At 32.3% G+C, this 18,177-nt stretch overlaps 3 protein-coding genes across 3 annotated transcripts; 2 read left to right on the top strand and 1 right to left on the bottom strand.

Annotated features, from left to right (window-relative positions):
• Positions 1–8,852: 8,852 nt before the first annotated feature.
• F4807DRAFT_466543 (uncharacterized protein) lies at positions 8,853–10,742 on the top strand (the record flags this gene model as incomplete). The annotated part of the gene is made up of 7 exons (XM_048002400.1): positions 8,853–9,099; positions 9,149–9,177; positions 9,366–9,604; positions 9,662–9,687; positions 9,741–10,021; positions 10,078–10,262; positions 10,352–10,742. The coding sequence occupies 7 exons, from the start codon at positions 8,853–8,855 to the stop codon at positions 10,740–10,742; spliced, it is 1,398 nt and encodes a 465-aa protein (XP_047855743.1).
• A 569-nt stretch (positions 10,743–11,311) lies between these two features.
• On the top strand, positions 11,312–13,592 carry F4807DRAFT_29117 (putative GMC oxidoreductase). The gene is made up of 3 exons (XM_047994810.1): positions 11,312–11,796; positions 11,863–13,048; positions 13,115–13,592. The coding sequence occupies exons 1-3, from the start codon at positions 11,490–11,492 to the stop codon at positions 13,314–13,316; spliced, it is 1,695 nt and encodes a 564-aa protein (XP_047855744.1). The 5' UTR covers positions 11,312–11,489; the 3' UTR covers positions 13,317–13,592.
• Positions 13,593–14,324: 732 nt separating this feature from the next.
• Positions 14,325–15,981, bottom strand: F4807DRAFT_29131 (uncharacterized protein). The gene is made up of 3 exons (XM_047994814.1): positions 15,645–15,981; positions 15,064–15,583; positions 14,325–15,013 (listed from the first exon to the last, which is right to left on the bottom strand). The coding sequence occupies exons 1-3, from the start codon at positions 15,865–15,867 to the stop codon at positions 14,443–14,445; spliced, it is 1,314 nt and encodes a 437-aa protein (XP_047855745.1). The 5' UTR covers positions 15,868–15,981; the 3' UTR covers positions 14,325–14,442.
• Between the last annotated feature and the right edge of the window lie 2,196 nt (positions 15,982–18,177).

Consider the following 18,177-nt stretch of genomic DNA (forward strand, 5'->3'; position numbering starts at 1 on the left):
TACTTTTTAAAATAAAAAAAATGTATAAATTTAATGGTAAATAATAATTAATATATAAAAATAAATTATTAAATTAAAAAAAAGTTATAAAAGTAAAGAAAAAAAAATATTTATAAAAAAAATTATAATTTTTATAAATATTTAAAATTAAATTATCTTTATAAATAATTTTTTTTTTTATTAATATATGTTTTAATGTTATTATAATTACATTTTAAGGTTATAATTTTTATTAAAAAAAAATTAATTAATTATAATAAAAATTTCCCGTTTTTAAAAAAAATAATAAAAGTTATTATAATTTTAATTTAATTTAATTTATAATTTTTTCTTTATTTTCGTTTATATTTTTATTAAATTTTACAAGTAATTTAAAAATATTTTAATGAAATAACTCTTTATTTTTTTAAATTAATTTATTATAAATTATTTATTTAATTAAATATTATTTTTATTTATCCTTTATTTATTTTTAAAAAATTTATTCCATAATATAAATATTTTTATTATTAATTTTTAAGAATTTAAATGTTAGTTATAATTAATTATATAAGTCCCGTTTTATTATTTTTAAATATTATAATAATATAATTAAATGTTATTTTAATTATTTAAGTAATTTTAATTTATATTTATAAGGTAATATCTTTTTTTTAATTTTAAAAAGCTTAATTTTTTTAAATAATAATTTTATTTAATTATTTAAATAATATTTTTATTATTTTAATTTAATTAATTTTATATATATATATGTTTTTAAGTTTTTAAAAGGTAAATATTATTTGTTATACTATACCTTTATTTTAATTTCCGCGAATTTAATAACGTTAAAAACATTTTATTAATATATTGTTTTAACGGATATGAAATCCGTCGTATCTTTTTAAAAAGTTAGGAAATATTTAAATTTAATGCCGTAAAAAGTTTAAAATGAAATTTATTTCGTATTTTTATAAACTAATATATTTATAACCATTATTATATATAATAAAAAATTTAATTAATTATTTTAATTTTATTTATTTCCGAAATAAATATATAATTTTATTTCGATAATTTTTATTATCGATTTAATTTATTTATTAACTTAAAAATAATATATTAATATTATTTTTATATTTATTTTCGTTGTTTTATATAACACGCTTTATACCGTAAATAGAAATTTAAAGTTCATATCGTTAATTAATACGTTTAATAATAATTAATTTAAATAAATATATTTAAAAATTACATCCGCTTATTTTTTTATTATCCATGTCGTTTTCCCACACAAGGTTTTCTTAAACTTTATTAATTTTTTAATTAAAATTAATATTATATTAAAACTTTCTTTTAATATTAATAAGCTTATTATAAAATTTAAATAAAACACCTTTAATAATGTTTCGAATAATAAAATTAATAATAAATTATTTTTTAATTTATCGTTATTTATTTTAATTCCTTAATATAATAAATAAAATTTAATATATGTTTCCATTATTTTTTTTAATATTAACATAAAAATTAAATTTCTTAAAAAAATATATATTTTATTTATTTTAACATATATTTTATTATCGTAAATTATTTTAAAAAATTATTAATATACTACATACGAAATATAAATTTGTTTTTAATCATTATCCATAAAATATAATAATTTTATCTTTTTATTCAAAATAAAATTATATAATTAATTTCATTTCTTATCGTTTAAAACTTAATCCTTTAATTTAATATAAATTATTTAAAACGTTTTATTATTTTTTAAAGCTACGGTTATTATTTAAATTAAATCGTTTAATATTTATAATTTTATAATAATAATTTTTTTAAATTTTTATAAAACCATTTTTACATCCGGGTATAACATTATAATATCCTTTTATATTTTCTTTTCCACTTTTTTCGTTATATTAATATTTTATTATCCTATCCTAATTTCCGTTATTATTTTAATTAATTTAAACGCCTTGGACCGTATTTTCATTAAAAAAATACAAGTGATTATTATATTCAAGGTATTTTAAATAATTATTAAATTTAAATACATATAAAATAATGCGTTTACGTTAATATAATGGCGTTTTAATTTATAAATGAATTTAATTTAATTTTTATATTAATTAAAAAAAAAACGCCACGCTATAAATTATTTTTATTTTTATAAAATGCCGCTTTTTTTAAAAACATTTTTTATTATTATATAATCCGTTATTATATATATTTTATTATAATTTAAAATATATAATAAAGTTTAAAATGTTTATATTAAATATTTTATTTTTAATTTTATTAATTAATAATTTTTTTTATATTTTAATAAACTTTTCGAGAAAAAAATAATAAACTTATACTTTTCTTTTTATATTTAATATAATTTTATTTTATACCCTTTTATATTACTATTTATATATAATATAAACGGCTTTTTATAATTAAAAAAAATTAATTTAATTACTTTATAAAACTTATTTTTTAATTTTATTTATACCTTTTATACATTTTTCCAAATCTTTTATTACCGTATAACTTCTTTATTATACTCCGTAATTTAATCTTTTATTATTAAAACATTAAGTTTTATTAATAAAAGTAATAATTTAATTTTCTTAATATAATTAAAGCGTTATAAATTCTTTAATAACCTATTTTTATAACTTAAAACTTTTAATTTAAATAAAAGTTCTATTATTATAAAATATTTTATAATAAAATTTTAATAATATTTTATTAACCTTAAATTATATTTAAAATCTTTTAATATAATTAATTTTAATTTATAAATGGCTTTTATTTTTTCTTTTATTATAAATAAACTAAATTAAAATACCTAATGATTTAATATCTTTAATCTTAATTATATAAAATGGTATTTTCTTAATAATATTAAGATTTTTAATTTTTTTAAAATTATTAATATTAAGTTTAAATGTTTTATATATTTTTTAATAAATCGGTTAAAAATAATAATATTATTAATATAAATAAACATAAATTACCATAAATATTACCTTAAAAATTTTTTTATTTAATATTAAAAAAAGCCGGATAAAATTATTAAACTTATTATACTTATTATTAACTACTCGTAACCTTTATATAATATAACGAACGTTATTTTTTATTTATTATTTTATTTTATATTTTATTAAAAAAAACCTTTTATTACGTTTATTATTATAAAAATAATATAATTATATATTAAATTTAAAATATTATTTTACTTTAATAAAAAATAAACATTAAAAATTAATTTTATATTAACTTATCGTAAATTAATAACAACTTTTAATTTTTTATTTTTTTAAATAATAAAAATTAAATTAAATATTAAAAAACTAATTATTAATAATATATTTTTTATTATTTTCATTTCTTTTAATAAATTTAAAATATTATTTATTATTATTTTATCCCTTCGGGACATATAATATAACTTTTACTTAAGGTTTATTAAGTTAATTTTTTCCCGGAAAAATATTAATATTTTAATATTATTATTAAATTTCTTAAGTTTTAAACGGAAAAAGTACATATATTTAATAATAACGCTTTTAATCCTTTTATATATTAATTTATTTTAGTTTTCTAAAATATTTATATCCGTTAAATTAATGTTTTTTAATATTAACATATAATAAAAATAATTATTAAAGTATTATTTATCTTTAAATTTTTTAAATATATTTTTATATTTTAATAATTTTATAAAAAAAATTATTTATATTATATTTAATTATACTTTAATTATTATTACGAAAGCTTTTATAATTATTTATATATATACTTTTTTAAATGTTTTAAAATATTAATTTTATTTAATTTAAATAAAGTTTAATTTTAAGTTTAAAAAAAAAAAAATACGTTTTTATTTTATTATTATTATATTAATAAGGCTTTCCATTATAAAACCATTTAATAAAATAAACATTTATAAACATACGTAATATTTATTTTTAGAAATTGGAATATTTAAGAAATTTATTTCGATATTTATACCAAAACTTAATTAAATAATTATATTTATTATTACCCGGATAATAACGCATTTCCGAATTAACCCTTTTATTATATTTATAACAAGTATGAAATTTTCGTTATTTTTAATCCGTAATTTATTATTTTTATTTTATTTACCCCAAAAGATATATAATTAATTTAATTTTAAAAAAAATATTCTTAAAAAAAATCTATAAAATAAAAAATTAATAATATATATTTTAACGTTTTCTTATTAAATCTTGTTATTATTTATCTTATATTATATAAAAATAATAATAATTTTAATTACTTTCAATTTAATATTAACCCCGGATAAATTAAAAAAGTTAATAAGTTTTTTTATTATTATAAATAAATAATATTTATTTAAAATATTTTTTAATATTATTCTTAATAAAAAATATATATTTATAAATAAATTTATAAAGTTTATTTTTATAAATATAATAACTTAAAATTATTTAAAAAATTTAAAATAATATAAATTGTTATTTATTAAAAAAAAATATATAATATTTTTTCGTTATTTTTAAACGTTATTATTTAAAAAATTTAAACCTTTTAAAATTATTTTATTATTTTTATAAATAATTTAATTAAATTCCGTTTCTAATAATGAATTATTTAATTATTTATCCCTTCGTTATAATTTTTTATATTTTTTTATAATAATTTTATATTTATTTAATAATAATATAATAAATATTTTTTTCGGCAATTTTTATATAAAACCTTGTTTTAAATTATAACTTAATAACTTAAAAATCCTTTTTAAATTATTAATTTTTAATTTTTTAAACTTATATTAAACATAAAATTTTATACCATATAATTTAAATTTTCTTAAGATATTATTATTTTTAACCTTATATTTAAGTTTAAAATAATTAATATATTATTAATAAAAAAAACTTTAATTTTCTTTTTTTTATTATAATAATTTCCCTTACATATTAAGTTATAATATTTTTAATAAAAAAACTTTTTCCACTATAATTCCTTTAGTTTAATATTTTTATTTTTATCGGCCGATTTATTTATAATGTTTTATTATTTCTTATCCGGGTTTTTATTTTTATCCTTTATTAAGTCATTAATATCCCGGTTTTATAATTTATTTTTCGCATTATCGCACACTTAATATATAACATTTATTAAAACATTAAATTTATCGCACTTACTTTTAATATTTTTAATTTTAATTAATTCTTTTTTAAAGTAAATAACGTAAGCCGTTTTATTATTTTTTATTATTTTATTTTATTAATATTTAACGCGCGTTACGTATTTTAACTACATAAACTAAGATTTTAAATCTTAAATTATATTTTTTTTAAATTTAAATATAATACATTAAATTAATTATAAATTTAAATAAAACTTTATTTAATAAATTTAATTATTCTTATTATCATTACTAATTTTATTATAAAATTAAATTTTTTAATTAATATAATTATATAAAAATAAAATATCTTCGTTATTAAATAAATATTTTAATTTATTAACCTCGTATAATATTTCACTTTTATTTCTTTAAAATTTCTTAAAAAAAATATCTTTTTATAACTTAAAATTAATAATTATATAATTTTATAAACTAATAAATAATAAATTAAAAAAACTTATTTTATTTATTTTTTTTATTAAAATACTTTATTTTAAAACATTTAAAATAATATTTACCCTTTTATAATAAATTAAATAATTAATTATAATTATATATTTCGTAATAAAAATCTTTTTATTATTATATATAAATAATTTAAATTTAAATTAATTTTTATTTATTTTATTACCGCTTATATTAATAAATAACCGTAATTATAATTTTAATAATATTTTATTATATATTAAATATTTACTTTAAATAAATAAAGCGGGGGGTAGATATTATCCATATAATAAATAATAATAACCAATTATATTTAAAAAAATATATATTAAAAAATAATAACTAAGAATTAATAAATAATAATTAAAAATTAATAAATAATAATTAAAAATTAATAAATAATAATTAAAAATTAATAAATAATAACTAAAAATTAATAAATAATAACTAAAAATTAATAAATAATAATTATTTAATAATTAATATAACATTATCCCGAATAAGTATAAAGTTATTGTTAATTTATAATAATTTTTTAACATATAAATTATTAAATATAAAGTTTATATATAAATTAAGTTTAATATTATTTCGTAACTTTATATTCCGTTTAATATTATACCTTAAATTCGGAAAAAAGTTAACAAGTAAATTATAAGCGTTATTAATATAAAAATTATAATATATTAACTTAAAGTTAATTAAAATAAAAATGTTAAAATTAAATATAAAGTATAAATAATAAATATTTTAAAGTAAAAACTTTATTTATTTAAAATTAATTTATTTTCTAATTTTTATATTTATTTAACTTATTATTATACCGTTTTAAATAATAATTTAACGTTTTAATTTTTTATAACGTTCCGGAAATAAATAATAATAATAAAAAAACTTATTTTTTTATTTATTTTTTTATTAATTTTTACGGTTAATTAATTAATGCGGTTCTTATTAAATAAATATAAAATTTTTAAAGTTTTATTCCATCGGTTTTAAACGTTATTAATAATAACTTTTAATATTATTAATTATTTAATTATAAACTTTTTATAAATTACTTAAATTAACACGGTTAATTTTATAAAATAAATTATATTTATAAAGTTTTTAAATAAATATACGTTTTTTAATTAAAATAATTTAATTATAACATTAATTAATTTTATAATAAATATTAAATAAAATAATATTAATTTTAATAATAATAAAAAATTAAATAAAGATAATAATTCCGTTAATAAAGATATTAATAAAAATAACCGAAATTAAATAAACTTTAAGTTAATATTTTAAATTAAAATTAATAATAAAATTAATAAAAATAATATTATTTTTATATTTTTTATACGAATCGGCATTATTAAATTCATTTATAAATAATATAAACCGTTTTATGCATTATAAGTAAAATCCGAAAAAATTAATAAATAACGTAAAATATTATTACTTGTTATTATAAAAAATACGTTTTAAAATAAAATAAAAATATTATAATAATTATTCGATTTATCCGTAAAAAAAAAACAATAATTTTTTAATAATTAAATATATAATTTTATTAATAAAAAAATATAATATAATTAATTTATTTAATTAAAATTATACCTATTAAATAATAAAAATAAAAAAATAATAAAATTTTAAAAATTATAAAAAAATATTAAAAATTTAAATGTTAAAGTTAAAAAATGTTCTTTTTAAAAATTATAAAAACTTATACTTTTTCTTTTAAAATAACAAGGGAAGGATTAATTTATATATTTTTAATATAATTCGTTTTAAATTTTTAACCTGAAAAATATTATAACTTTTTAATATATAATATTATTAAAAATAAATATATTATTTAAGTAAATTATTTAAATTAATAAAAAACTTTTATCCTATAATATTAATTTATTTAATAATTATAATTTAAACCTTAAATTAATAATATCTTTAATAAAATATTTTAAAAAATTTATTTTAATAAATTATTTCCTTATATCGTATAACTTAACATTTTTCTTACTTTTTCTTATAAGTAAATAAATAAAAATAATTAATAATATTCCGAATCGTTCCCGTTAAATAAAAAAATATTACCATATCACGTTTTAATAAAAAACAAACGTAATATTAAATAATAACAATAATAATAATAAGAATAAATAATCGCAATAATGAATCTTTACAAAGCAAAATAAATTATTTTTCTTTTACTATCTTAATGTTAAAAAGCTTTATTTTATCCCTTTTAACTAACTATTTATCTTCCCTTCCTTATCGCAGCTAATAAATCCTTCCTTCCTCAGGGTAAGGAAGGAGAGCCCTGTAACAGGTGATGTCATTTTTTCGTATGTAAAAGGGGCTGGCTACCTAGGTACTCTACCACATTAGCATATTTACTTATACAATTACGAGATTGATCTACTTGACCCATGCAACTTTAGTTGATGTGTAAACGAGTACCGTTAGGTCAATCTAGGCGCTAAAATATTTTAAGCTATTGTGAGCTGTTGACAACGATCGCATCACCCCATACTGCCCCACTATCGCATATGCCGACTAACTGAATGCTAGCCTTAAGGGCCCTGTCAGTCCGGGGGTTGCAGCGCAGACTATTAGGGGAATTAGCTTGGCCCAACGTGGATTAGGGGTTTACCAAGAACCACGATGTTGGATCGCGCAGTCTTCAGCTTATACCAACATACACCCATGTTCGTTGACGCTCAAGGTTGTTGAAATAAGCTATTGCTGTACCAAAGCTCTGGTATGACACGAAATAGGATACAAGGCGCTGATCGAACCTGTAAGCAGCTATAGCTCAATGCAGCTTCAGTTTTTTACACTGACGTGACTGCCCACCCTAGGTAAATATACCGAGTTAGTATCAGAAAACTTCTTCATTGACATCATATTACCCAATAGCACTAGGCCTCAGTAACTTATGCTAGAATATTATCACGATCGAGACCTTTATGACGCTATTCGGCCAGGCCATGACAACATTTAAGTGAAATTCGGATCAACAACATGTCGTAGGATATTGTGCAACATGTGAAGACATCGTTCGTGATGAAAGCCTCTAGTAGGTGACTGTGATGGTTTAGGTAGAGAAAAGAAACCTTGGCATCTACACGCGTTTGGCATGATCTTGAGTATATAAAGGCATGTAATTTGCTCTTACTTCCTCATATTCTCTCAGCAGCTACAATCCAGTCTCACGATATCTTCCTTCGAACCCTGGTCACCAGCATTCAAAATGTCTTCCTCTGCAGCCCTAATACTAGGGGCATCGCTATTGACGTCATCTGTGTCTGCTCTGTCTTTGCCTCCCCTTATTCCTTCTATTCCTGGTGTTACTGAGGCCTTGAATGACATTGCTCCGCCTCTTCCCATTCTACAGGTTCCAACTCCAGCATTAGATAGCCCCCCTTGGGAGGGAAGCAACATCAAGCCTAAGAAGATAGGCTACTTCTGGACTGCCTCTGGGGACAACCAGCATAAAGGTTAGTGATGACTAGGAATAGGAGAGTACAGCTTATTAATGGTATACAGACTTCCTGGCGACATACAGTCTTGATGATGTAAGTTAATCTGCATGGACTTATCGCGGAACCAGAGTGACCCCCCTGGTGTGGCCCAAGTGTCAGTCCGTATAAGGACATTTTCGACATTCTCAAGATAACTCCCTTTCGTCCCTTACAAGGCCACCGTCTTCATTACACCTACCGCAATAGCAATCTTTGGAATACGTTCATGACTGACTTCGTAGGATACCTTTGGAACTCTTATTTATGTAACCGATGTTCCCTCAAGCGGCAACAGCCCCCACCATCTTGGACCTTCTTACGATGGGAAGACCCTGATTGGTGGCGGATTGCTCTCATTATTGAAGACGCAAGACACGGCATTTTACTTTGACGTTTCTGATCCGTATCAACCTACCTTTAAGAAGAGCAACCGCGGAATCCTCTCGTCTATCGTGGATGAGATCCGCGCAAAGCCCGATGGGTAAGTCCTTTTCCAATGAAGACTCTCTAGTAAGATTCTGTCTAATAATATGAATAGGGGTTTCTTCATCACATACATGGGCTGTAAGTTTATGGATCCCTTTCGTGTCGCTATGTCATGCTTACATACGCTCTAGCTGCTCTTGGCACTTCTCCTGGCCGTCTTATTGAAACTGATGCTGATTTCAATATCATCCACGAATGGCCAGAGAGCGTAGAAGGTACCCTCAACATTCTCGGGGAACAATTCTCCCCGCACGGTCTTTCTGTCGATTTTGACAGAAATGTCATTTTGACTTCCGACTTTATCGTCCCCCTGAGCATCCTAAAGCCGAGCTTGGGAATTCAAAGGGCCAACACCCTTAGACTGTGGGATCTTCCAACTCGTGAAATCATCAGCACAATTGAAATCCCTGACGTATGTATATCCATACTGTATTCATGCCATAAGACTTCTACTAACAAATTCTACAGGGTGGTGGTATCCAGGACGTCAAGTTCATCCCCGGTAACTCCGAAGGAGCTGCTCTTGCAACCGCGGTCCACTTAGGTCAAGTCTGGATCATCTATCCCCACCGCAAGGACAGTAACGGCAAGCAAGGCGTGGCCAAGCTTCTTTTCGACTTGGGTCCTAAGGCCCGCGACACCACTGCTATCTAGTAAGTGCACCATCTACCACTCCGTGATTACCTAAGCATCCTCTTCTTGTAATCGCACCAAGAACACAACTAACCTTCCATCCCTGCAGCTCTGATATCTCATCCGACGGGAAATTCGCCTATTTCACCCTGACAACAGCAGACCACATCGCGGCCCTCGACATTTCCGACCTAGACAACGTGAAGCGCCTCGACAACCCGGACGAAGACCAGCCCACCATCGGCCCGCACTACATCAAGATCACCCCGGACCAAAAGCACATCGTCGTCACGGACTACTTCGTGCAGACGGGCGACATCGGCCTCATCAACACCCCCGCCGACTACAAGGCCCTGTACATCGACATCCTCGACGACGGGTCGCTGAGCTTCAACCGCAGCATCGATTTTCAGCGTGAGTTCGCCAACCGCGGCGGAGCCAAGCCGCACTCCTCCGTCGTCTTCGACCTTACGGACCCGGAGAACCCTGTTTACTATTAAGTTAAGAATGATGACAGTAGAGGAGACGTGGGATACACGAAATACCAACTACCTATGTAATGTTTGAAGCTAATTGCCTACTTATCTACGCTTTCGATTTAATCTCGTTTTTTTGGGGGGGGGGGGGGGGGGGGGAGGTGGGGGTAAAGGGGCAGGGGGTAAAGGGGCAGGGGGAAAGCGGGAGGGATTGAGTTTTCATAACATCATTATTTGGTAGACAAATATATTACTACCTGTTTAACACACTGGGAACGTAGAACACTTAAATACAGGGAGGTATGTGCCAGATTCAACTATAATATAGTAGCCTACAAGGCCTAATCCCATATAGATTGCAGCGGACCCTTTGTCCGACGTCAGCTTTTGCTACCAACAGAATCTCAGCCCCCCATCCCCCCAAAACGAAATTATACTATGTACACCCCGAAGCTGTTGGTTGCCGGTTGCATAAACAGAAGCAGGCTGAGGCCAGGTGATTAGTCAAAGTGAGGGGTTGTCTATTATGGATATCTTGAGATTGTGCACACATATTGACTGCGAGCGATGCCTTGTCGAATATAACCAAGACCTCTGGAAAATCGGTATGGTCAAATGTCTCGAAGAACCTTATTGACTTACAAAAGGTACCTAGACAACTCCAGTGGAGCTATTTCCGATAATTTCCTGTGGATCAACTAGTACGAACAAGAAGCTTTTCTACCTTTGTAAATTATTCTGTATCTTTTGCGCGTCAATACCTCGGAAGATATGGCGGGTGAAACCCCTGATCAAATATCGAGCATTTTTTGGGACTATATGTTTGTAGGCGGTGGATTGGCCGCGTCGGTTGTGTCTCATCGGCTGCATCAGTTCGACCCAAGTCTCAAGATACTCGTTGTTGAAGCAGGCCCAGATGCTAGCAATCGATCTGACATCATCTGGCCAAACTCCACCAATCTAATTGGTGGTGACTTTGACTGGAAAGACAATAGCGTTAATCAATTGCACCTCGATGGTCGCAGCATCAACCTGCCAAACGGTAAAGCCCTAGGCGGAGGGACGGTCATTAACGGTGGTATGTTACATTACTCTTGTTTCTAAGAGTTCCTTGAACTATGTTAACTTGGAGCTCTCAATTTAGGGGGTTGGCTCCGCGGTGACAAGTATGACTATGATCTCTGGGGCTCGTTGACGAACGACGCGCGTTGGAGCTATGATGGACAGCTTCCTTACATGCGGAAGACCGAGACGTTCTGGAACAACACTACAAATCCGGACCAACACGGCCATAACGGGCCCGTGCTCATACAATCCGCCACATCAACCGACCGAGCGTTTCCGCTTCGTGACTACGCGCTGAGGTCCTGGGCAGAAGTTGGGATCGACCCTTTGCTGGGCCTCGATGCCAACGCGGGCAATCCTCTAGGGGTTGGCGAACTGAACGAGAATAAGGAAGAAGGTAGGCGGGAAATCGCCTCAAGTATCTACCCACTCGATGGAATCACCGTATTAACCAATACCCTCGTGGAAAAGGTTCTGGTCGAGAAAACTGATCATGCAGAGGATGGCAATGGTGCGGTAGCCGTTGGTATCCGGCTGGCTTGTAATACCGAAATTCGTGGACGTGAAATCATTGTAGCAGCCGGCGCCGTACGTACGCCTCAAGTGCTCATGTTATCTGGCGTTGGTCCGGCTGGCGAGCTTACTAAACACGGCATTCCAACCCTCGTGGATCACCCGGACGTCGGGCAGAATCTCGCTGATCACGGCCTGTTTTTCCATGCGTGGAAAGTGAAGGACCCTAGTGCCGGGTGGGCGGTTGGGTCTCCCAATCCGCTATTCAGCCAACCGCAATACGGATTGGGCTTTCCGTTCGATCTGATCGTGTCTAGCGACGTACGTAAAGAGGGCCTCGCAGCCGCAATCGCCGAGGATGAGGGCGCAGTCCCGGATCCGTCCAGCCACCCACTCCTGGCTGATAAGCGCACCTTTGTGGAACATGTCTTCATGTATGCCGGAGCAGCGGATGGATCGCTGGTAACGTTCGGCGCCATCATGTTACTGCCGACGGCTCGCGGCTCGGTGAAGCTTGCATCGGCCGATATCAGAGAAGCGCCGCTCATCGATCCGAATTTCTTAGGTACAGCTGTGGACCGCTACGTAGCGCGCGAGGCCATCAAGACGCAGATCAAGTTCGCCGGTAGTGACGCTACGGTCATCGGTCGTGAGATACTCAATGGGGAGGCGGGCGCGGCTGGCTTCGATGAGGTGCTGTCGACCAACTCGACCGACGAGTATATCGACGCGCGCATACGGGCCGGGTTCGGGTAATTCTCCCAGCATAACAACTCCTATAATCAGGGTATATTTTATCGCTAAGACATTTAATGTAGGACGAGCTTCCATCCGATGGGAACCGCAGCAATGGGCAAGGTGGTCGACAGTAAATTGAGGGTGAAAGGGGTCAGGGGCTTGCGTGTGGTCGACGCCTCAGTGTTTCCTGTGGCTATCACCGGACATCTACAAGTTGCCACTTATGCTTTAGCTGAACAAGCTGCTGAGATAATCTACGCCGACCACACCAACTCTTCGTAGATTGCCAAATGGCCTCTCGTGGGATAGTTCGTATTAACCTCTCTGTCCTACTTTTATGACTTTGAATAGTATATTCTTTCATTTCCCTTGAGATGAATCACATGATAGCAAATGAGAGCGGTCTATGTACCTAGATAACTAAAATGAATGCAAGATCATACTATCATGTCAGGATGGTGAGCCGAGAGGGAAACTACTTGATTGAAATACAGGAGAGCACCATGAAACCTTGGATGCCAGGCAAGATAGCTAATGCCTTTCACCACGTGAGACCATTGGGATAGCTCTTCGAAACCAAGTAGCCAGCTATACCATCAATGATACCTTTGACACAGCAATCATCGTTACCAAGCCCATTCATCGAGTTCGATTTTATCTCAGTGGACTCAGACCAGAGCCCCGCTTTTGCAAATATGAATCCCAACGCTGTGGGGCATGTTTGAGCAAGTCGGCATCAGTCACCATGGCGGGAACTTGCCACCGAAAAGGATACTGTCGCAATTCAAGTCTGCATCTCTCGAATGCAACGCGCCGTCGTCCTAATGAGTGGTATTATTGACAGGCTCCGCGATTGACCCATATGTACCTATGTAAATCCTGGAACCAGGAGAGGAGGCGGTTGTGGCGCTCGATAAATGGCGTGTATAATTGATAGATTGTCCTACATGTTGAGGCCTGGCTCTCGAAGTCTTCCGGTAAGACTTTTATGATTATTTTGTGCTGTAGATCGTAGGGCAGGCTTGTAAGGGTTGGAGGAGCCATGGCAGGGGTGTGGGGGGTTACGGATAACGTACTTGACCTCTCTCCAGCCACATCCGCATGGTACGTGTCATGGGTGAGTAGGTAGGTAACCGGAAAAGGAATATGTAAATACGGTAACCATTGTTCCATATATGTACAAACCGTACACAGCTAATAACTGTCCCATCCAGGAACATTGATGTATAGCCTAGTTTTATTGAGAGCCAGCCAGATTCTCAGAGGTTTCCTTCAGACCTCGCCCTTTCCGATCCCTTACCGAGTCCGATCCCCACTGGGAGCCAGTGACGAGAAGATGAAAATACCCAAAATCATAAATCCAAGCTCGTAAACAAGGTACTCTACAAGATTGGGACAGATCAGATCCCTAAACCCGCTCCTTCGCCCACGGATGTTGGCGATCGTAGCCGTCGCCTACGGCGAGGTTGTGCTCGTACCCGCCGTAGTCCTCGCGCGTCACAAAGTGCGTCGTCCGTATTATCATGCCGGCCTCGGGTTCGGCGGGCAACATGTTCGTCTGGTCCTTGAGGTATTCCGTGGACTCGCTCGGCGGCTGGCCCTGCGTCGAGTCGATGGTCGTAAGTTGCATGCCGCCGTGCCCGTTCTCGAGCTTGCGGTAGTACGTCCGTGACGAGTCCGCGTGAGAGTTGTTCATGATCATGCTCGAGCGCGGCCACGACGCAGCACCACTGCCGCTTCCGCGCGACGAGGAATTCCTTTGGAATCTGCCTCCTAGGGATCGTAGTGATGAGGCGAGCTTGCTCGGTATGCGTAGGTCGGACATGATCTTGGAGCCGCTTGGGACACCGAAGACAAGGAACATGCACGTCATTTCGGCTAACGCCCATAGTAAGACGGGCGAAATATTGTAGATGACATCCTCTGATTTGGTGTAGTCAATTTCTGCGCCGAGACGGAAGCCTGCTGCGATAATGCATCTGTTGTATTGTTAGGTTTCAATCTTAAGTCGTGCGCGTGTAGTACATACATGATACCGAAGGCAAATATAATGGATACACCAGTCTTCGTCTTTGTCGACATCTTCAGACCCCAGATAATGCGCTGTGGCAGGAGCAGGATGAATATGTCGGAGCAGAGATTCAGTACGGCCGATGCGATGTTAACGGCCTGCGTATTGATCGGACAAGATCCGCCAACGAATAAGGGGTCCCAGTTTTTCTGAACCGGCGTGCAGGCGAAGTTCATGAGAAAGAGCACTATGATGTAGAATATGGTGTTGGCGCCCAGCACAGCATAGACGCACCAAAAGAAACGGTTCCGTACCCCGTACGGAATGAATATTCGGGCCCACTCGAGGAGAATCGCCGCCTTGATGGTCAACACGACGCCGATGTAGAAACTAGCGCTGAGGAATAAGGGATACAGGACGCTCGACATATCCTTCACACGAATGTCCCATGTGTGAACGAAAACCCCCGGATTCTCTGTTAAGCGGTATCCAAAGACTATATTTGTTATATAACAACCATACGCAATTGTCATTAATACTGAAGGTGAATGTTAGAGCAAGCGAGGCGATTTGATGTCAATCATATAAGCTAGGCTCACCGTCAGGCAATTCAATCTTCTTTATGCAAAATATCCTGGCCCAGACCCGGAGAAAGACCGCTATCGTCGTCAACACTAGACATAACGGCAATACTGCTTGAGAGATATAATCCTTATTATCCCGGTTATCAAAGTTAGGTATGACACCGTCCGGCGGCGTGAGGGCCGGCCCGTCGAGGAACTGCTGCAATTCGGCCGGCGATAATGATGAAAGGTCCGGCATTACGCTCTTGTTTCGGGCAAATTATGCCGTCCACCGTACGTCAAAGGGTCAAAGGCCGGAACGGGATTGAAAATGGCTGGTTGCGATCGGGGCAGCAAACAGTGATCTTGAAAGGAAGATCCATCCAGGTCGATGCCTGCGCGCGAACGAGTGGATAAGAACTCTATCTATACGTTAGGCTTCAACGATCACTCTTCGCTCTGAGTGGTGCTACTTCGGTGCAGGATGCGTGGCCGACCGGCTGACTTACATGGATGAAAGCATGGTGAGTGGATACAGAGCCTGGAAACGGAGCTCGTGGGAGTCAGCACTACCACCCAGCTGAAATGCAGTAGGGTGACATCACGCAGCGCATCGAAAGGCTATGCTATTTTTTATAAAACACCGCGGTGCTGCGGGCTTACTGGGCTGCCAAGGTCTTGTACTGCTGGATATAGAAGATGGCAAGATGAGGTCGAACGACTCACATTGGTCAGACCCTCTGTCGCATCAGGCACGTTGCTGGATTTGGCTGGGAGGGTCGCATTTGGGGGATATAATCAACATCATGGTTGCGGGACGAATGGGTGAGCCACGGGCTATATTATGTTGCAGTGGCGAACAAACGAAGCAAGTTAGAACGCATCGCGAAGGATTCCGTTGCAGGCGTCCGTGCGGGCTTTGGTCAATCATGTGTGGCCGGAAGTGTAGAGGGTGGTATTAAATTGACAATTGCCACGTTCCGTGGAACGATTCTCGCCTTAAAGAGAAACGGTCGAAGATATACCTATTATCTATCTGCTCCTAGATGAGGCTAGGAATTGCGAGAATATGCGTAGCCTAGTAGTATTTTAGCCCCTAGGAACCAATCGTCAATTCACGATGAGTGCAGCAGTATGCGAGATCTGAACCAACCACGACGTGCGGCACGGCACCTACACAGCATCCACCACATACTACGCGACTTATATAGCTACAGCTGCGCGTGTCGAATTTCAGAGGCAATACAGCAAGTTTGTGTCCCTTTAATTTCTTTTTCGCCCGCCCCCATCGAGAACCTTTGAAGCAGAGGGATTGTTTTACGGCACTTCAGATCTACCTATGGAGACGGGAACGGGAACTAATTATTTCCTCTAATTCATCAATTGATAGGGCGGGGTTATAGGAACTAGTTCCTGACGTCAGCTTAGGCTATACCGCATTTTACCATCACGTCCGATCTAGCATGCTATCTTTACAAGGCTTTGAATCCTCGCGAGGCGGGCAACGGTTTAAAACTAAAGCCCGTCCGCGGTATGTCCATCTGCTGTGCTAAGTCATCGTCGTAGCGTCGCCTAATTGTCCTTTCAGGGCTGTATAGCACCTTATCTTGTCCTAGCCCGTGGTGTCGGCACTGCTAGAAGCCTGTGCTTTTGAGCTGAGGGGGGTTATGGTTCACATCTTACATCGTTGATATTAAGCCGTGCGGCACAGCATCCAGGCCTAGCAAGTCTAGAATCGAAAACCTGCCAGCTTACTTGATTACGAAATAATAACTCATATACGAAGTAGGTTTCTCGAGTCATAACCCCGGCATATCTCTTGGTAAAAATCATGCGACTCATCCCTTTGTATCGAGATTTGTGAAGTAACTTTTGAACCTGCCTTGCCGCCTGTCCGCTAAGTCCAGCGAGCATTCTAATAATAGCAACTGTCACAGAGTCCAAGCGCTGGAAATGGTACACTAGAAAATAACCTTAAAAGCGCACAGTCCTCGGCGCTCCAGGGCTCAGGGGTCCTAGACTACCCTGGCTACCGCATTAAGTTAGAATCCCCTCGCTGCCCTTGCATCGGAGAAGGAAGGCAGTTTCATGGCAAGATATGGTCGGTTAAGATCAGGAAGGTAACTTGTTATCAAGAAGGAATGTGAAAGACTCGATAATATATCTTCGGTCAGAAAACTCTTTCGTTATCTCGCTCTTCAGATCGGAGTGCGAAAGGCGATAGTCTAGGAATTCGAATCTTATGGAGAGGATCTTCAATTGCCATTCTGCATTTCTTTTTGGCTTACATTCAAGATCTTCTAGTCATATGACCACTACATCTAATTATCCAAAACAGTTGTGCATGTAATTGCATCATCATAATAGCGATGAATGGTCTCTTATACGACACGCATAGAATATTTGAAAGCATCGGAGTATTAGATTGTTTAATGAAGCCATCGCATTATCCAGCTGAGCCAGAGTTTTCCCATGGTTTAAATGAACCAAATGTTAGTTCTTAGGTGCTTCGATGTCCGAACTTCTTTTGATTGATATAAGCCATCGCCCCCGCGCCGCCTATGGTAAC

The sequence above is a fragment of the Annulohypoxylon truncatum genome, assembly GCF_022578515.1.
Source record: "Annulohypoxylon truncatum strain CBS 140777 unplaced genomic scaffold F4807scaffold_10, whole genome shotgun sequence".
Taxonomy (NCBI): Eukaryota; Fungi; Ascomycota; class Sordariomycetes; order Xylariales; family Hypoxylaceae; genus Annulohypoxylon; species Annulohypoxylon truncatum.